The 16,752-nt window shown below is 35.4% G+C and overlaps 2 protein-coding genes across 2 annotated transcripts; one reads left to right on the top strand and one right to left on the bottom strand.

The window, feature by feature from the left end:
- Positions 1-748: 748 nt before the first annotated feature.
- On the bottom strand, positions 749-9,317 carry LOC120425587 (DIS3-like exonuclease 2). Its single transcript, XM_039590165.1, has 3 exons — positions 9,102-9,317; positions 5,771-9,030; positions 749-1,271 (listed from the first exon to the last, which is right to left on the bottom strand). The coding sequence occupies exons 2-3, from the start codon at positions 9,020-9,022 to the stop codon at positions 1,053-1,055; spliced, it is 3,471 nt and encodes a 1,156-aa protein (XP_039446099.1). The 5' UTR covers positions 9,023-9,030; positions 9,102-9,317; the 3' UTR covers positions 749-1,052.
- Positions 9,318-11,738: 2,421 nt separating this feature from the next.
- On the top strand, positions 11,739-13,321 carry LOC120425591 (cyclin-dependent kinase 4). The gene is made up of 5 exons (XM_039590172.2): positions 11,739-11,990; positions 12,165-12,333; positions 12,394-12,535; positions 12,656-12,984; positions 13,047-13,321. Exons 1-5 carry the CDS (start codon positions 11,897-11,899, stop codon positions 13,264-13,266), a joined length of 954 nt encoding a protein of 317 aa, XP_039446106.1. The 5' UTR covers positions 11,739-11,896; the 3' UTR covers positions 13,267-13,321.
- Positions 13,322-16,752: the final 3,431 nt, after the last annotated feature.

Consider the following 16,752-nt stretch of genomic DNA (forward strand, 5'->3'; position numbering starts at 1 on the left):
AGAGGTAACAAACAAGCTTAGATTGTATTGAGGGCAATTTACAGGGAAGATGAGAAATTATTCAAATAGATAAATAAAGAAAAGGCACATGATAAACAAAATTGACATCGCTGCCAAATTAAGGGAAAGCAGACAGTTTGTTACAGCAGCATCAATTGGTAAAATAGAGTGGAAAAGCGTTGAGAAATAAGAGAATCAAATAAGTAAAATCGAAATCAAATGGAGGATAGTAAACAGAAGCCGTTTTAGAAAATCAGTGAAACAAAATAAACAGAAGATAGCTGTTAGCTGAAATGGAAAGAAGAGAAACCCCGTTCTGCGATGCTCAGGTACATCCACACAACTCAACATACTGCGTATCAAAACAATACCGTCTACAATCACAAATTACTTCCCTTTCCCACATTGTCGCGCCCCTTTCTTTTAGCCGTCTCCACTCTGACCCTCGCTGGTCAAAGGTTTACGAGTCGTTTCCACAGGCCACCAGCTAGGTTACACCTTGTCATCATGATGACTAAACCTAGCCAACGTGGAGGTAAGAAAATAGGACACTTGCAAGGAACCAGAGCCATGCTGTTTTGTCCAAACAGCACTACGGATGTAGTTGGGCTCCTTCCGGGATGTTCCTCGCCTGGGTGTCAACCGACGAGTATCATCAGTATCATGCACCCTTGGCCTGCACAAGATATTAGATATTCAAATCAATATTGAAGGAGATTTTCTTTCGTAACTGATAAGAGCAAAGAAATTAGCTTTTGAAGCATTCTATATTTAATCAAGATGTTTGAAATAATGGTGAGTGTTGAAAATTATTCAATATTAACAGGCAATAATTTATGGACTGCTAGAATTCTCGCCCTTGTCCACAATTCTTATCGACGAAGAAAATTATATAAAAAAATGGTAATGTTTTCAATAAAAAAAAATAACAAAATTAATCTCCGAGAGTGATGTACAACACCTAATTAAGCTACTAAACTAGATATTCACCATCTTACCCTCGCATTGTTCTTAAACAGTCAGTCGAAATCTACCGAATTTACCGGGCACGCTCACGCTTCCACCGACGATTCCTTGCTCTGCACCTGCGCTAGTGGCGGCAGCACGCTCGTCACCGTGACCGCCTCCTTCACCAGCTGCACGGTGACGCGCACCTCGGAAAACAAGCGCAGCTCGGCGGGCCCGATCTTCCGGTCCTTGGGCAGCAGCATGCAGTGGCGGAACGGTTTGGTGTCCTCGGTCAGCTTAAAGTCGGCCACCTTGGCGAGTTGCTGAAATGGAGATTCGGTTAATGGGGGGTTTTGTTCAAATTTAAAATTCCTCGACCTCTCCAGACGACCTTTTTTTATTTTTTTACCAGCATATTTTTTGTAGTGTTTTTGATGGTTTCATGAAATTCCCCTTTTTGAATTAAAGATATTGAAAAACTTTTATGATTTTTTTAAAATTATATTTGTTTGAAGAAAAAAATGGAAACAAACGATGGATTCTGCAATAACCTTCAATTTTTTTTTATTTTGTTAAGGCCGATGCAAATATTTAAAAAAGTTTTTGTCCCTCGGCCCTAGCCGAGGTCAAGGGGGGGGCAAAAAAATAAAAAAATATAAAAATTTAAATAACAAGCCATAGTCTTCACATTTAAATGAAAAAAGTGTTTTAAAATGCATTTTACACTAGTTCAGTTGTTTTGCAATCATTAGTTTTCAAAAAATCTAAGATCTGACAAAAACAAAAATTGTATCGAAAAAAAAGATTTTGCATCGAAAATTTTCAAAAAATCTTAGGATTTTTTAATAAACCCAAACATGCTAAAAATGATTTTAAACGCAGGAGAATGTATTTTAATTTGATTTCAGTTGGTTGCACTTGAATTTTCATTGAAATTTTGAAGTTTATTGTAAAAATATTTTTTTTGCCCCCTGATTTTTCGGGCCAAATTTGAAGGGGGGGGGGGGGGGGGTGACAAAAACTTTTAAAAATATTTGTACCAGCCTAATTAATTTTTCTTAACGAACAGGGTGACCACTCAATTGCCATTTTCAAATTCCCTACTTTTTCCCGACTTTTCCAGAACCTCAAAAAATAGGTATTTCTTAACTGAAGATTGATTTAATTTCAAAAACTCTTTATAAAAAGTCAATTTAAACCATTGGACAAAATTTCAAAAAAAAAAATGTTGGTTAAAAAAACTTAAATTTCAATAATAAATTCCTAAAACCTTCAACCTTCCTTCAAAAAAGCGTTGTTTTGAGTTGAATCGCCAGATTTTGAAAAATAATCGGAAGCGTTACAATACCTGTAATTTCAATTTTTATTTTTAAAACAACCAAACAAAGTTTTATTGAAACTTCGTTTCAACTGGCAATGAAAATGATGATGACAATAAGTTGATGATAACAAAATTTTTAATTTGATTATTATGTTTATATTTTTTATCATTTTTTTCAATATCATAGACATTTTACCATTTTTGTGGCATCCTTTTTTTTATCAAATCTTTACATATTTATCTTTTCACTTGATTAAAGTTATTATTTTTTTAAAGAATTTAAAATGTCTATGAATTCGTTTGAAGATGTTTTATGAAGAATCCTTTATCATTTTACAAATTTTGATAATTAATTTTATGAGTCAATTTCGATTTGCCCTGCCAGCATTTAAATGTTCAATGAAAAATTTAGTTTGACAACACTTCATATTAAACCAATTATTTTATACGAATGTTTCTATAAAAAAAAAGTTCTCTCAAAATTTTAATTCTGAAATTTGTTTTACAAGCTATTGAGAATACATTGTATAACGTTCACTAATACATTTCTTATCAAGTGAAGGATTTTTAAACTTTTACAAGTTTTGAATTTTGAAAAAAGAGCACAAAACGAAAAACGATGTAAAACTTCAGAAAAACAATATTTTCGTAAATTTATTAATTTACTGACCATATTTGAAAGTCAAAAATTTTGATTATTTTTTTTACCAGCCTTATTTACAATTTCAAGATTTTGAAATATTTTTAAAGCGTAAAACAGTGTTTTCAATTTTTTCATTCAGAACAAAAAACGTTTGTATTATTTTCGAAATTTAAGTTTTTCGAAAACTGAAAACGAAGCTTTATCCATAGTCTAACAAACAAAAGTTTAAGGGAATCAAATTTTTGGAAACAATATTTGAAATGATTGGATGAACATTCAAACAAATCGACCACAAATAAAAACTATGTCAAACTGAAGTTGGATTCATTTTTTAAATATTCAACCAATTTGGCAAAATGAAACAGAATCAGAATCATAACCACTAGCGTGCACAGGGTGGGGCAACATGGGGCAACTGCCCCACCATCCTCAGAAATTTGTTCTAAATTTGGTCAGGGGGTGTCCACAAATGACGTATTTTTCAAAACTTCCATATTATTGCCCCACCTTCCTCAAATAGCTGGGCGCGCTAGTGATCATAACTATACGCTGGCCTTGTTGTTATTTGAAGTTATATGCTATGTTATCATTTGTTCGATAAACTTAGTCAAAAATAAATAACAATCTTTTTATTCACAAAAAAATGGGTGAAATACATGCCACAATTATCATCTAAAATTTATTGGGATTATTAACGTCTTAACCTTAAATTTAAAGTTCGATTCTGAAGACGAAATGAGTTGAATTAAATCCAAAGGTGTAGGGGAAGGTGGGGCAAGACGACCATATGGGGCAAGAGGAACAATCGTTCGTACGGCCGTAATTTTTACAATTTTGATTATTTTCAGTATGAGGAATTGTTGCTAGCAATGCAATTGGCTGATTTTACTACCACATAACCGCCAAAACGACGTAAACGCCAAGGGGCATAAGATTTAATGAAGTTTTTTCAAAACCTTTGTTTTCTTATAATATTTGGATGGTACAAAATAAGGCTTAGGGTTCGTTTTAAGGCTCATTTTATCAAAATTCTATTTTTCCTAGATCAGTAGTGTCCCTACCAATGACTTGCACGTATTATAAAATATGATTTATGTTTTGGTTATTTTTGTAGAGAGCTTTTAAAAAATCTTGTTTAGGTGGGGCAAGTGTACCATAAGGATTTTTAGTATGGAAAAAAATACGAATAGCTGCAACAACATATTTTATTGGGAAATAAATACATAAAAGTACTTAAAAACTGATAAACAACTGTTAAAAAAAATTGTTTTTACAAAATATAGTGATATTTTGTAAATTTACTATTTATCATCTAAGTAATAATTTTTTTGTGTGAAAACGATCAATTTTTTAGTAAAATATTATTATTTAATCTAAAAATTAAAGAAACGTTTCAAATACATTCCAATCTGATGTATCTAAGTGATTACAGTTCAATTGTTAGTAAATTAGCATGTTGTTTCATGCATTGTTCCTCTTGCCCCAACGGGTTGTTCGTCTTGCCCCACTAGTTGAGTAGAACGTACGGAAAATCAAAAATTTTAAAAATCATTTTTTTACATTACAAAACAGGATTTTTTAAAAACTTGTTCTACCAAAGTCTTAGTCAAGACCAGGAATAAGATGATTATACAAAATCCGACAGATTTTGTAATGTTTTAATGGGTTTTAACGAGCATTTCCTTAGCTTGTTACCCTTGCGTCACTTTCCCCTACAAAATAATTTAAAATTATTCAAGAGTTTGGAAATATTTTCAAACAGGTATTCTTGAAATTCCCGACTTTTCCCGACTTATTGACAAAAAATCACAAATTCCCGACTTTTTCCCGATTTTTCGTGGATTTTGGCGAATTCCCGACTTTTTCCCGATTTCCCGACTTGAGTGGCCACCCTGCGAACATCCAAAATGAGCAACCATAAAATGCGATATGTTTTTTTCTCTGGTGGTATCCATCCGTTAAACATATTAAGCACTTTTACCAAAAAAAAATTATAATTAAAATAGTTGCAAATTTAAAATCTTAAATTCTTAAATTCTGAAATTCTAAAATTCTAAAATTCTAAAATTCTAAAATTCTAAAATTCTAAAATTCTTAAATTCTTAAATTCTTAAATTCTTAAATTCTTAAATTCTTAAATTCTTAAATTCTTAAATTCTTAGATTCTTAAATTCTTAAATTCTTAAGTTCCTACATTCTTAAATTCTTAAATTCTTAAGTTCCTAAATTCTTAAATTCTTAAATTCTTAAATTCTTAAGTTCTTAAATTCTTAAATTCTTAAATTCTTAAATTCTTAAATTCTTAAATTCTAAAATTCTAAAATTCTAAAATTCTAAAATTCTTAAATTCTTAAATTCTTAAATTTAAATTTTATTAAATTTTTGAATTTTGGAACTTTCGAGTTTTTTAATAATTAATTTTTGCTGGCATATGACTTTTTTTTTTATGATTACTAGGTATTCTGAGCAAACGATATTGCTCACAATGTGTCACCAGAACAGTTCTTTTGAATCCTTTGAAAAAAAAAAAAATATATGACTAAATCGACATTTTTCCATGTAAATTCACGCCAGATCCCCGCAACACGCGCGGTCTGCACCGTCCGAAACAATCACTAGCCCTACCCACCCATTGCAAAAAAAAAACTTTATTATAACCAATATATACAAAATTTAGGATTATCAAATTGTTGCAAAGTTCGGCATGGAAACATTCAAATACATCATCAAGAGCGAATTTTCAAACATAATTGAAGTTGGAGTAATATTTCCAAGATTCCCTGACCCAGCTTAAAATTCCCCGACAATTCCAGATTTTCCCTGACTTTTCCAGAAATCGACACCATGCCGGGACTTACCTTGTAGCTAACTTTGCAGACGTGTCCGGTGGAGATCAGCACCAGCTCGAGCAGCTGCTGGCCAATGTCCGAGACGGCGGCGGTCGTTTCGATGCTCTTGGCCTTCTTGAGGTAGTGTTTGAAGTAGAGCAGCGAGCTGGAATCGCCGGCGAGTTTGGCGTTGTACTTTTTGACGTTGCAGATGTTGGCGAGCTGGCTGAGTTCTTCGGGGGTGCGGGTGGGTGGTTCGGAGAGGTCGAGGGCCGCCGTGAGGACGCGGTGGACGAGACAGTCGGCGTAGCGGCGGATGGGGCTGGTGAAGTGGGTGTACATTGGAATGGCGAGAGCGTAGTGGAAAAAGTCCTCGGGGAGTTTGGTGAACGCGGAGCAGAAGTAGAGGGCGCGGGTCATGGGTTTGGCCATCATGATGTTGAGGACGGCGCGGGCGGCTTCCGGTTGGGGACAGGCATTGCTGATGGTTTCGAAGGATTCGGCGATGGCTTTGGAGGAGTCGTGGTTGAGGGTGTGGCCGTGCTTGGCCAGGAGTTTGGCGAGGTTCGTTAGCTGGGGGGAGGATGGGGCGAAGTGGTTTCGCAGGATGGCGAGGTCCTTGAACTTGCTGTAGGTGAATTCGGCCACGGACGAGTTGGCCAGCAGCATAAAGTCCTCGATCATTTGGTTGGCAGTTCGTAGTTCGTAGACGGCGTAGCTGGTAGGTTTGCCGGTGTTGGGATCCAGCGTGAAGGACAGCTTCGGCTGGTTGATCTTGATGCAGCCGTTTTCCATACGACGAGCTCGTAGTTGAACCGCGATCGATTGAAGTTGGTTCACGATGCGGCTGAGGTAGTTGGGCGTGTAGTCGTGGAGGATCGGTGGGAAGTCCTCGGCGCGCAGGTTCTCCGTTGGCTTGTCCAGCATGACTTGGGCGTGTTCGTAGGCAAGCTGCGTACACGAGTTGATGACGGTTTTGGCGAAGCGCGTACTCAGCACCTTAGCATCCGGAGTGATCTCCCAGAAGACGGAAAACGCCAACTTGTCCTCACCCGGAAGAAGCGAGCACAGAAAGCAGAGCGGCTTTGGCAGCATGTGATACACGTTGTCCACCATGTAGATCGAGGTAGCCCTCAGCTTGACCAGCTCGTCCAGCTCCGATCCCTCCTTCAGGAAGTACGAAACGTCCGAAATGTGCACGCCAATCTCAAAGTTGCCATTCTTCAGCACCTTACAACTCAGTGCATCGTCCAAATCCCGCGCCGTCAACGGATCGATCGTAAATACGCACTCCTCCCGCAAATCTTCACGCTTCTTCAGCTCCTCCCCCGGGATCTGGAACGGCGAAGCCGGCAAGCTGTTGATGATCTCCTCCGAGTACGGCGACACGTCCAAGTCGTACTCCACCAACAGAGCCTGGTTCTCCGCCTCCAACTCGCCACACTTGCCAATCGACTTCAAAATCGTCCCAATCGGAACGTCCTCGTGCCACTCGATGATCTCCGCCTGGTAAATCACCGACTCCAGCTGCTTAAAATCGTTCTTGAAAATCGCCTCCGGCCAGTGCTGCTTGTAAATCCGCATCACCGGAATCTTCAAATCCCTCGGCGAAAACTTTATGTACTGATTCGAACTCTGGTAGTACGGCATGAACGTCCCGACGCACACCCGGCTATGCCGCTTCTCCAGAATATCAATCACAAAGCCCCAATTGTTCTTCAACCGCTCGCTCTTCGCCGGCGAATCTTCACTATCCTCCTCCGGCTGAACCTCACCGTGCTTAACGAAGACCCGCACCCGATCTCCGTCCATTGCGCACTTTCGCAGCAGAACCGTATTGATGTACACGTCCGCGTCCCTCGTATGATCATCGACAAACGCCTGCGAGTTATTGTTCACATTCACTCGCACCACGCCCTCGACCACGTACCCCAACTCCTTCTTCACCGCCTCATCAACAAGCTCCCGCAGCGCCTTCTGGTTCGCCTCCGTCAGGAACCCGTTCCGCTCCGCCTTCGACACGTTCTGCAGCGTCAGCTCCTTCTTGTAGTCCGCCTTGTCCGTAACCTTTCCGTTATTCAACAGATACGAAACCTCCTCCTCAAACGTGCGCACCTCGCGAACCTTCTTCACCTCCTGGATCTTATCGGCCGCGGTCACCGTCAAAAACGGTCGCGAAACCTCCTCCTGCGTCGCAACCCGCGCCTGCGGCCCGTACAAATGCACCATGGCACGCGACTTCAAATTGACCGCAAACTCCTGCAGGTTCGGATTGATTTCCACCGATTTCTTCTCCGCCGACTGACCCTTCTGGTGTCGCACCGTCAGCAGCGTCTTCTCCTTGCCCAGCTTCAGCAGGTACTCGTCCCGTTGCTTCGGACTCAGCGTCAGCAGTGTCAGCAGAAGAAGGTTCTCCGGTTTCGCGAGTCCTTGGATGCACGACGGCAGCGGGGACGTCCCCACCTGCGCCCGATGGTTCGCCATCAGATTCAGCTGCGAGATGGGCGTCAACGGTTGGGCGGGGTTCGGGAAGAACGCAGCGCTGCCGTTCTTGGTGAAGATGTTGTTCAAATTTTGCTGCTTCGCAGCATTTCCCGCCGCGTTCTTTTTCGCATTCTTGCTCGAGGTCGTCACCTTGCTACTCGTGCCGGACGTGCTCGAAACCGTCGACGAGTTGTCACTTACAGCCCCGGAAACCCTCAACTGCTGCAGCTTGCTCTGAACCGCCTTAATGCGATTGCAAATCTTCTTCGAATGCGCGTCGAATCGCTTCTGAACGGCCGGATCAACCACGGCCGGTTGCTGCTTCTTCGAAGAATTCTTACTCTTCACGCTGGACGTCACGCTGCAACTTCCATCGCCGTCGGATTCCTCCCCTTCCTGACCCTCATCCAACTTCCGGCACTCCTCCCGCTTCTTCTCAAGCTTTCGGTTGGCAGCGTTGTGCTTCTTCAAAATCTCCTTCTTCAGCTTCACCGGATCTGTCGGCTTGTCCTTGCTGCCACCCGCCGCCGCAGGCGGTTCCTCATTTTCCTTCTCCAGCTTGCTCGGCGGCTTATTCGCCGAAACCAGCTCCACAAACTCAATCTTTCCACCATCGGCTTCATTGTCATCACTGCTCAACAGAGGCGGATCGCTTCCCGCGGACGGTTCACTCGAATCATCATCCCTTTCCTCCTCGTCCGGGACCGGTTCCGTGGACGGCGCCGTCTCCTGCAGCATCTTGCTCGTGTCGGACTTGATTTCCTCCCGCAGCTCGCGCAGGTAATCTTTGGCCGACATGTCTGTAGCTAAAACATTTCAAAAATAAATCTTATCTTGAAACGCCGTCCTTCGCCGCCGATGGTGAAATTTTGCTTACCTTTCTCAACCTTGTGAAATTGGGCGAATTCGGCAACGCTGAACCGCTGGAAGCGTGCAATCAACGGCTTAAGTACACGCTAGCTTAACCAAAGAACACAAATTTAACTGGAAATTGCGCGGAAAACACGTTTTTCCGCGAAAGAAAAGTGAAAATCTCTCGCCACCACGAAGACTCAATGAAAGTGCGTTCCTGCCAGAAAACAAAGATGTGTCAAAGGTGGTGTCGTCTATCTCGCTCTTGCACATGCAGTGCCGATTTCACGAAACGTTTTCTTTCCTGCTCTTGCCCCAACAAAGCAAGAGATCTGTCATAGCAGCAAAACAAACAAAAATATAACTCAGAAAAATGCACACTTTGATGTTACTTGAAAAATTGCGTAAAAGCCAATCCCTAGAAACATAGAATATCTCTATTCTATGCTAGAAATCACTGCAAAATTGACAACGCCTGAAAAATATGCTTTGTCATTAATTTTTAAATCTAATAAATATTCTAAAATTCTAAAATCCTAAAATTCTATAATTCTAAAATTCTATAATACTAAAATTCTAAACTAAACTAAATTACTAAATTACTAAATTACTAAATTACTAAATTACTAAATTACTAAATTACTAAATTACTAAATTACTAAATTACTAAATTACTAAATTACTAAATTACTAAATTACTAAATTAATAAATTACTAAATTACTAAATTACTAAATTACTAAATTACTAAATTACTAAATTACTAAATTACTAAATTACTTAATTACTAAATTACTAAATTACTAAATTACTAAATTACTAAATTACTAAATTACTAAATTACTAAATTACTAAATTACTAAATTACTTAATTACTAAATTACTAAATTACTAAATTACTAAATTACTAAATTACTAAATTACTAAATTACTAAATTACTAAATTACTAAATTACTAAATTACTAAATTACTAAATTACTAAATTACTAAATTACTAAATTACTAAATTACTAAATTACTAAATTACTTAATTACTAAATTACTAAATTACTAAATTACTAAATTACTAAATTACTAAATTACTAAATTACTAAATTACTAAATTACTAAATTACTAAATTACTAAATTACTAAATTACTAAATTACTAAATTACTAAATTACTTAATTACTTAATTACTAAATAACTAAATTACTAAATTACTAAATTACAATTTATTAAATTACAAAATAAAATAGCTTGCACTATATGGGAAATTAGTTGTTAGGCCAAGTGTTAGGCACGCTGATTTAATAAATAATTTAATAGGGTTGCCAAAGATTATTCCTGAGATAGGTTAAAAACAGCCTTAAAACATACTGATCTCTAAAACAGATTTTGACAAGACGCGTAACCAAATAGCACTAAAACAGGAAATTATTCACCACCATAACTGGATTTATTGCAATGCATTACAGCTTAACAGTTTAAAAAAATGCTTTTACAGTTGGTTTGAAGCAAAGCTTTCGGGTGTGGGTCTCAGACAGTTTTTTTTTGTGCTGTAATTTGAGGTGTGCACATTTCCAGAGTTATTTTTAAAAGGTCATATAAGTCAACTTACACGGTTGTCGAACAATTGTTGCAATCTTCAATACATATCGCAAAAAAATATAGATTTTAAGATATTGGTTTCAGATTTTTAGATTTCTTTTTGCTTATCCTTTTCCATAAAAATTTAGAAGTTTTTTGAAAACATATTTTTTTGTCTCCTGATTTTTTGGGCCGATTAAACTTTGAAGATATTACCAGCGGCCATATTTTGAAGCGAATAATCTTAAATCTCAGAGTTTTTTTTTTCAGAAAATTTTAGATGACTTCTAGACTTTTTGGATAAGGTCCTACACGCAGAAAAATAAGGCATATTTGAATCAACAAAACGTTTTGTTGATTTGAAAATCAAGATTTTTGTTGAATCAACGCTAAGCGTCAAAGCAACTTTTTCAAAACAACAAAAGTTTTTTGTGGAATTGAGAAAATCAAGGTTTGTTTCAACGCAAAATCGGTGTTGATTATATTCAACAAAAATTTTGTTGAAACAAACCTCGTACAGGCTGATTCTACAAAATATTTTTCTGCGTGTATGAACAAATTGTAAACATTGAGTGTATCCTAGAGTGTATCCCGCTTACTCCGGTGGACATTCGCATAAAGGTGTGAGGCGAAATTCTCGTGTGCTTGGCTGGAGCACTCGCTCCAAATTCCATCCAATTTACAGATTTTCACTATTTAAACCTTGATTTAAACAACTTATTTTTTGTAAAATTGTTGATAAAAACTTGCTTGCTCACTTCCTACTGAGCTATTTATCACTCGATTTCAGTGGAAAACGCTTTCCATGAGCAGTAATTGAACGTCAAAGTGCTGATATGGCAACATTACAGTCCCGATGGAGTTAGATGCTGTTCCCCTAGTTTTTAAATTTGGCAATAAATAAAAATTTATGTTTATATCGTTTATATACAACATTGCGGTGACAAGTTTTTCGAGTGTGCAGCGGAACCACCCACTCTAGCCGATACACTCTGCCACTAGCACCCACCACCCATCATCCAGCCAAGACACCTCTCGGTTCTACCCGAGTGGGTCCAAGGGCTCGTTAGTGCAACCGTCCAACACCGCAAAAGTTCATTCTTCCACAACAGTGTGACAGTGTGTCCGGGCTAGGTAAAGCTGCGCGCTCAGCTTTGAGGGCCGTCTTTATTTACTTCTGCGGAGCGCTTTTCGGCGAGTGTCTATTTCCGGTTTCCTCTCCTGTGGCTTGATGCGCATCGTGCGCCGGAAATGGCCTCGGGCAACAACAACAAACAGAACCACCAAGCCGTAAGCATGTTCCAGATGAGCTCAAACTACGAGGAGCTGAACGTGATCGGAACGGGTGAGTGTGTGTGTGTGCGGTTGGTGGGTTGAAGTGGGTTCACTAATACCAACGTAGGAAGGATTTCTGGTGAACGGGCGCGCGGGATTCCGATCGGGATGACCGTTGGTGTGGGGCAATGCTGCCTGGGCCACCTGTTGATTGGATTTAAATAATTTACATTTTTTGAAACAGGTGCCTACGGTACGGTTTACAAAGCTCGAGATCTTGGCAATGAGGGCAAAATTGTTGCACTGAAGAAGGTCCGGGTGGCCCTGACCGAGGACGGTGTTCCGATGTCCACGTTGCGAGAAATCGCGCTGCTGAAGCAACTGGATGCGTTCCAGCATCCCAATGTGGTTAAGTAAGTTCTTTCAAGGATGCTTCTAAATTTAAATTAACTAACCATATTTAAATTTTAAAGATTACTGGACGTTTGTCACGGACCCCGGTTAGAGCGCGAGGGTCAGCTGGTTTTGTTCCTGGTCTTCGAACATCTGGAGCAGGACCTGGACGATTACATCAAGCGGCTTCCTCCGGGAGGAATGCCTCGAATGACAATTCAGGTAAGTTGAAATTCTGATCCAAGCAGTCTGGATTTACGGTGACTTCAATGCGTCTATTGCACGTTAGGACACGAACTCGAGAAATACAAATAAAAAATATGTTCAAATGACCACTTTCAGCGCCTCTCCCGCGAGCTGCTGACCGGTGTCGACTTTCTGCACTCGCACCGCATCATCCACCGCGATCTGAAACCGCAGAATCTCCTGATTTCGGCCCAGGGTCGGCTCAAGCTGGCCGACTTCGGGCTCGCCAAAACGTACGACTTTGAGATGAAGCTGACGACGGTGGTGGTGACGCTGTGGTACCGGGCCCCGGAAGTGCTGCTCGGCGAGCCGTACCACAGCTCGGTGGACATCTGGAGCTCGGGCTGCATCATCGCGGAAATGTTCCAACGGGTGGCGCTGTTCCCGGGCACGTCCGAGGGCAACCAGCTGGAGAAGATTTTCGAGTAAGGCAATCCCAAGTCATTCTGAGATAAAATCAGTTAAATTTAACAATTTCCTCTTTTAGATTGACGGGCCGCCCGTCGGAGAGCCAGTGGCCGCGCGGCATCTCGGTGGCACGGGAAAACTTCCGGCCGACGATCCAGCGGGAACCGCGCGAACTTTGCCCCAAGCTGTGTGACTTTTCCAACGACCTGCTGAAGAAAATGCTCGCGTTCAACTCGAGGGATCGGCCGTCGGCGTTTCAGTGTCTGCAGCATGCGTACTTTACGCAGGAACCGATGTAGATGCGGTGTTCGCCCTCTTTCCCGTTTAATACTGCCATACAGCACCAGGACCAGGTAGGAACAAAAGTTGAGGATTTCACTGACAAATTAAGTTCGAGCGTTTGTATTTTTTTCCTAATGTTGAATTCAAATTTATACAATAGACAATAGTTTTCGTACAAAATGGATTGGGATATTTTTTGCAACGTAGAAAAATGAGAAATCCGTTGATTCTATCAACTCCCCTGTTATATTTAATTAAAAAACATCATTTAAAACTAATATTTTCAAAGAAAAATAAAATCATTTCAGAAATCAAAAATTTAGATTCAAATATAAAATTAAACAAAAAATACTAATACAAATATCATAGAATCCTAAAATTCTAAACCTTAAAATTTTCGAATTTATAGATTTAAATTATAGAATTCTAAAATTAAAAAATCCTGAAATTCCAAAATTCTAAAACTTAAAAATTCTTAATTCCAAAAATTCTAAAACATAGAAATTCTAAAATTTTAGAATTTAAATTTTTTTAAATTATACAATTGGGTACTAAAGCCCTATGTAAATTTTTATGTACAACGGTAAAAAACACGATTAAAAACCATTTCTGATCACTTTTTTTCATTTTAATGCAAACATTTTTTTTGACAAGACAACATTTTTTCGATGGATCAACTATGGTCCCCTTGGAACGAGCTGTCAAGTAGGAACTTTTCTGTCAAGAAGGGCCGCGAGGTTAATTTTTCAAAATTGATATAAAAATCCATTTTAAACTCTTTGTGGTCGTACAAAGGGTCATTGTACTCAGAAAAATAAGCTTTATCGCTGTAAACAGTAATATCACAAATCTATGCTTCATTTTAGGACCCAATTCTTAAATTTTAAAATTCTAGAACTCAAATTTCTAAAATTGTCAAATTCTAAACTCTAAAATTTTTAATTCCAAAATTCTAAAACTTTAGATTTTTTTTTTAATTTTAAAATTTTAAAGTTCTAGAATTATTAGATTCTAAAATTACAATACTAAATTTTAAAATTACTATATTCTGAAATTCCAAAATTCTTAGAATTTTAGGATTTTAAAATTCTGGAATTCTAAAATTGTCAAATTATAAAATCCTAAAATTTCAAAACTCTAAAACTTTAAAATTACAAAATTATAAAACAATAAAATCCTATTTTTTTCAATTTTAAAATTCTAGAATTCTAAAATTACAATACTAAATTTTAATGTTCTTAAATTCTTAAATTCTTAAATTCTTAAATTCTTAAATTCTTAAATTCTTAAATTCTTAAATTCCTCAATTTTAAATTTTTAAATTCTTAAATTCTTAAATTCTTAAATTCTTAAATTCTTAAATTCTTAAATTCTTAAATTCTTAAATTCTTAAATTCTTAAATTCTTAAATTCTTAAATTCTTAAATTCTTAAATTCTTAAATTCTTAAATTCTTAAATTCTTAAATTCTTAAATTCTTAAATTCTTAAATTCTTAAATTCTTAAATTCTTAAATTCTTAAATTCTTAAATTCTTAAATTCTTAAATTCTTAAATTCTTAAATTCTTAAATTCTTAAATTCTTAAATTCTTAAATTCTTAAATTCTTAATTCTTAAATTCTTATATTATTATATTCTTAAATTCTTAAATTCTTAAATTCTTAAATTCTTAAATTCTTAAATTCTTAAATTCTTAAATTCTTAAATTCTTAAATTCTTAAATTCTTAAATTCTTAAATTCTTAAATTCTTAAATTCTTAAATTCTTAAATTCTTAAATTCTTAAATTCTTAAATTCTTAAATTCTTAAATTCTTAAATTCTTAAATTCTTAAATTCTTAAATTCTTAAATTCTTAAATTCTTAAATTCTTAAATTCTTAAATTCTTAAATTCTTAAATTCTTAAATTCTTAAATTCCTCAATTTTAAATTTTTAAATTCTTAAATTCTTAAATTCTTAAATTCTTAAATTCTTAAATTCTTAAATTCTTAAATTCTTAAATTCTTAAATTCTTAAATTCTTAAATTCTTAAATTCTTAAATTCTTAAATTCTTAAATTCTTAAATTCTTAAATTCTTAAATTCTTAAATTCTTAAATTCTTAAATTCTTAAATTCTTAAATTCTTAAATTCTTAAATTCTTAAATTCTTAATTCTTAAATTCTTATATTATTATATTCTTAAATTCTTAAATTCTTAAATTCTTAAATTCTTAAATTCTTAAATTCTTAAATTCTTAAATTCTTAAATTCTTAAATTCTTAAATTCTTAAATTCTTAAATTCTTAAATTCTTAAATTCTTAAATTCTTAAATTCTTAAATTCTTAAATTCTTAAATTCTTAAATTCTTAAATTCTTAAATTCTTAAATTCTTAAATTCTTAAATTCTTAAATTCTTAAATTCTTAAATTCTTACATTCTTAAATTCTTAAATTCTTAAATTCTTAAATTCTTAAATTCTTAAATTCTTAAATTCTTAAATTCTTAAATTCTTAAATTCTTAAATTCTTAAATTCTTAAATTCTTAAATTCTTAAATTCTTAAATTCTTAAATTCTTAAATTCTTAAATTCTTAAATTCTTAAATTCTTAAATTCTTAAATTCTTAAATTCTTAAATTCTTAAATTCTTAAATTCTTAAATTCTTAAATTCTTAAATTCTTAAATTCTAAAATTTCTAAATTTCTGAATTCCTTATTTCTTAAATTATAAAAATCAAAAAATCTTAAAAATTATAAAAATTAAAGATTCTTAAAAATTTTAAAAATCAAAAATTCTAAAATTTTCAAAAAATTCTAACATTCCAAAACTCTAAAATTTTAAAATTCATGTATTCCAATGTTCTAAAATTTTAAACTTCCTTAACTTTAAAAATCTAAAATTTTTAAATTGTAGAATTCTAAAATTTTAAAATGCTTAATTAAACTCTCAATTTCTTTAATTCTTAAAAGCCACAATCCCAAATTACAGAAAATCATTTAACTTTGGAGCATGCTTGGGGACATATTTTAGGAAAAAACAACACATTTTGAGAAATATACAAATTTCGTGATTTGATTATCCGTAGTGAAATTTTGACGAGCACTACGAATATTCGAGTACGTACTGTTTTTATTTAGTATTTAAATCCAGAGATTTTTAAATTTTCAATCTCTTGATGTTAAATTTTAGTTTTTTTTTATTTTAGAATTTTTGGAAATATAAATTTTTTGTTTTTTTAATAGTCAAATTATTAAAAAATAAATAAAATCAGCTGTTTAATTTTTTATTCTTGAATTTTATTTTTTTGGGTATTGAATTTTTTTTATATTTGTATTTTCTAATATGTATCTAATTTTTAAAGATTTAATTTTAGGACCCTATTGCTAAACTTAACATACAATAGTCCTTTTCAAAAAAGAGTATAATTTCCTATTTTAATGTAATTAATTGTAAAAGTCCATAAACCAAATTATCAGTTTTTGCTTTTTGGGTGTTTTTTTTTACCTCTGGATCAAGTCTGTTTC

Source organism: Culex pipiens, chromosome 3, assembly GCF_016801865.2.
Source record: "Culex pipiens pallens isolate TS chromosome 3, TS_CPP_V2, whole genome shotgun sequence".
Taxonomy (NCBI): Eukaryota; Metazoa; Arthropoda; class Insecta; order Diptera; family Culicidae; genus Culex; species Culex pipiens.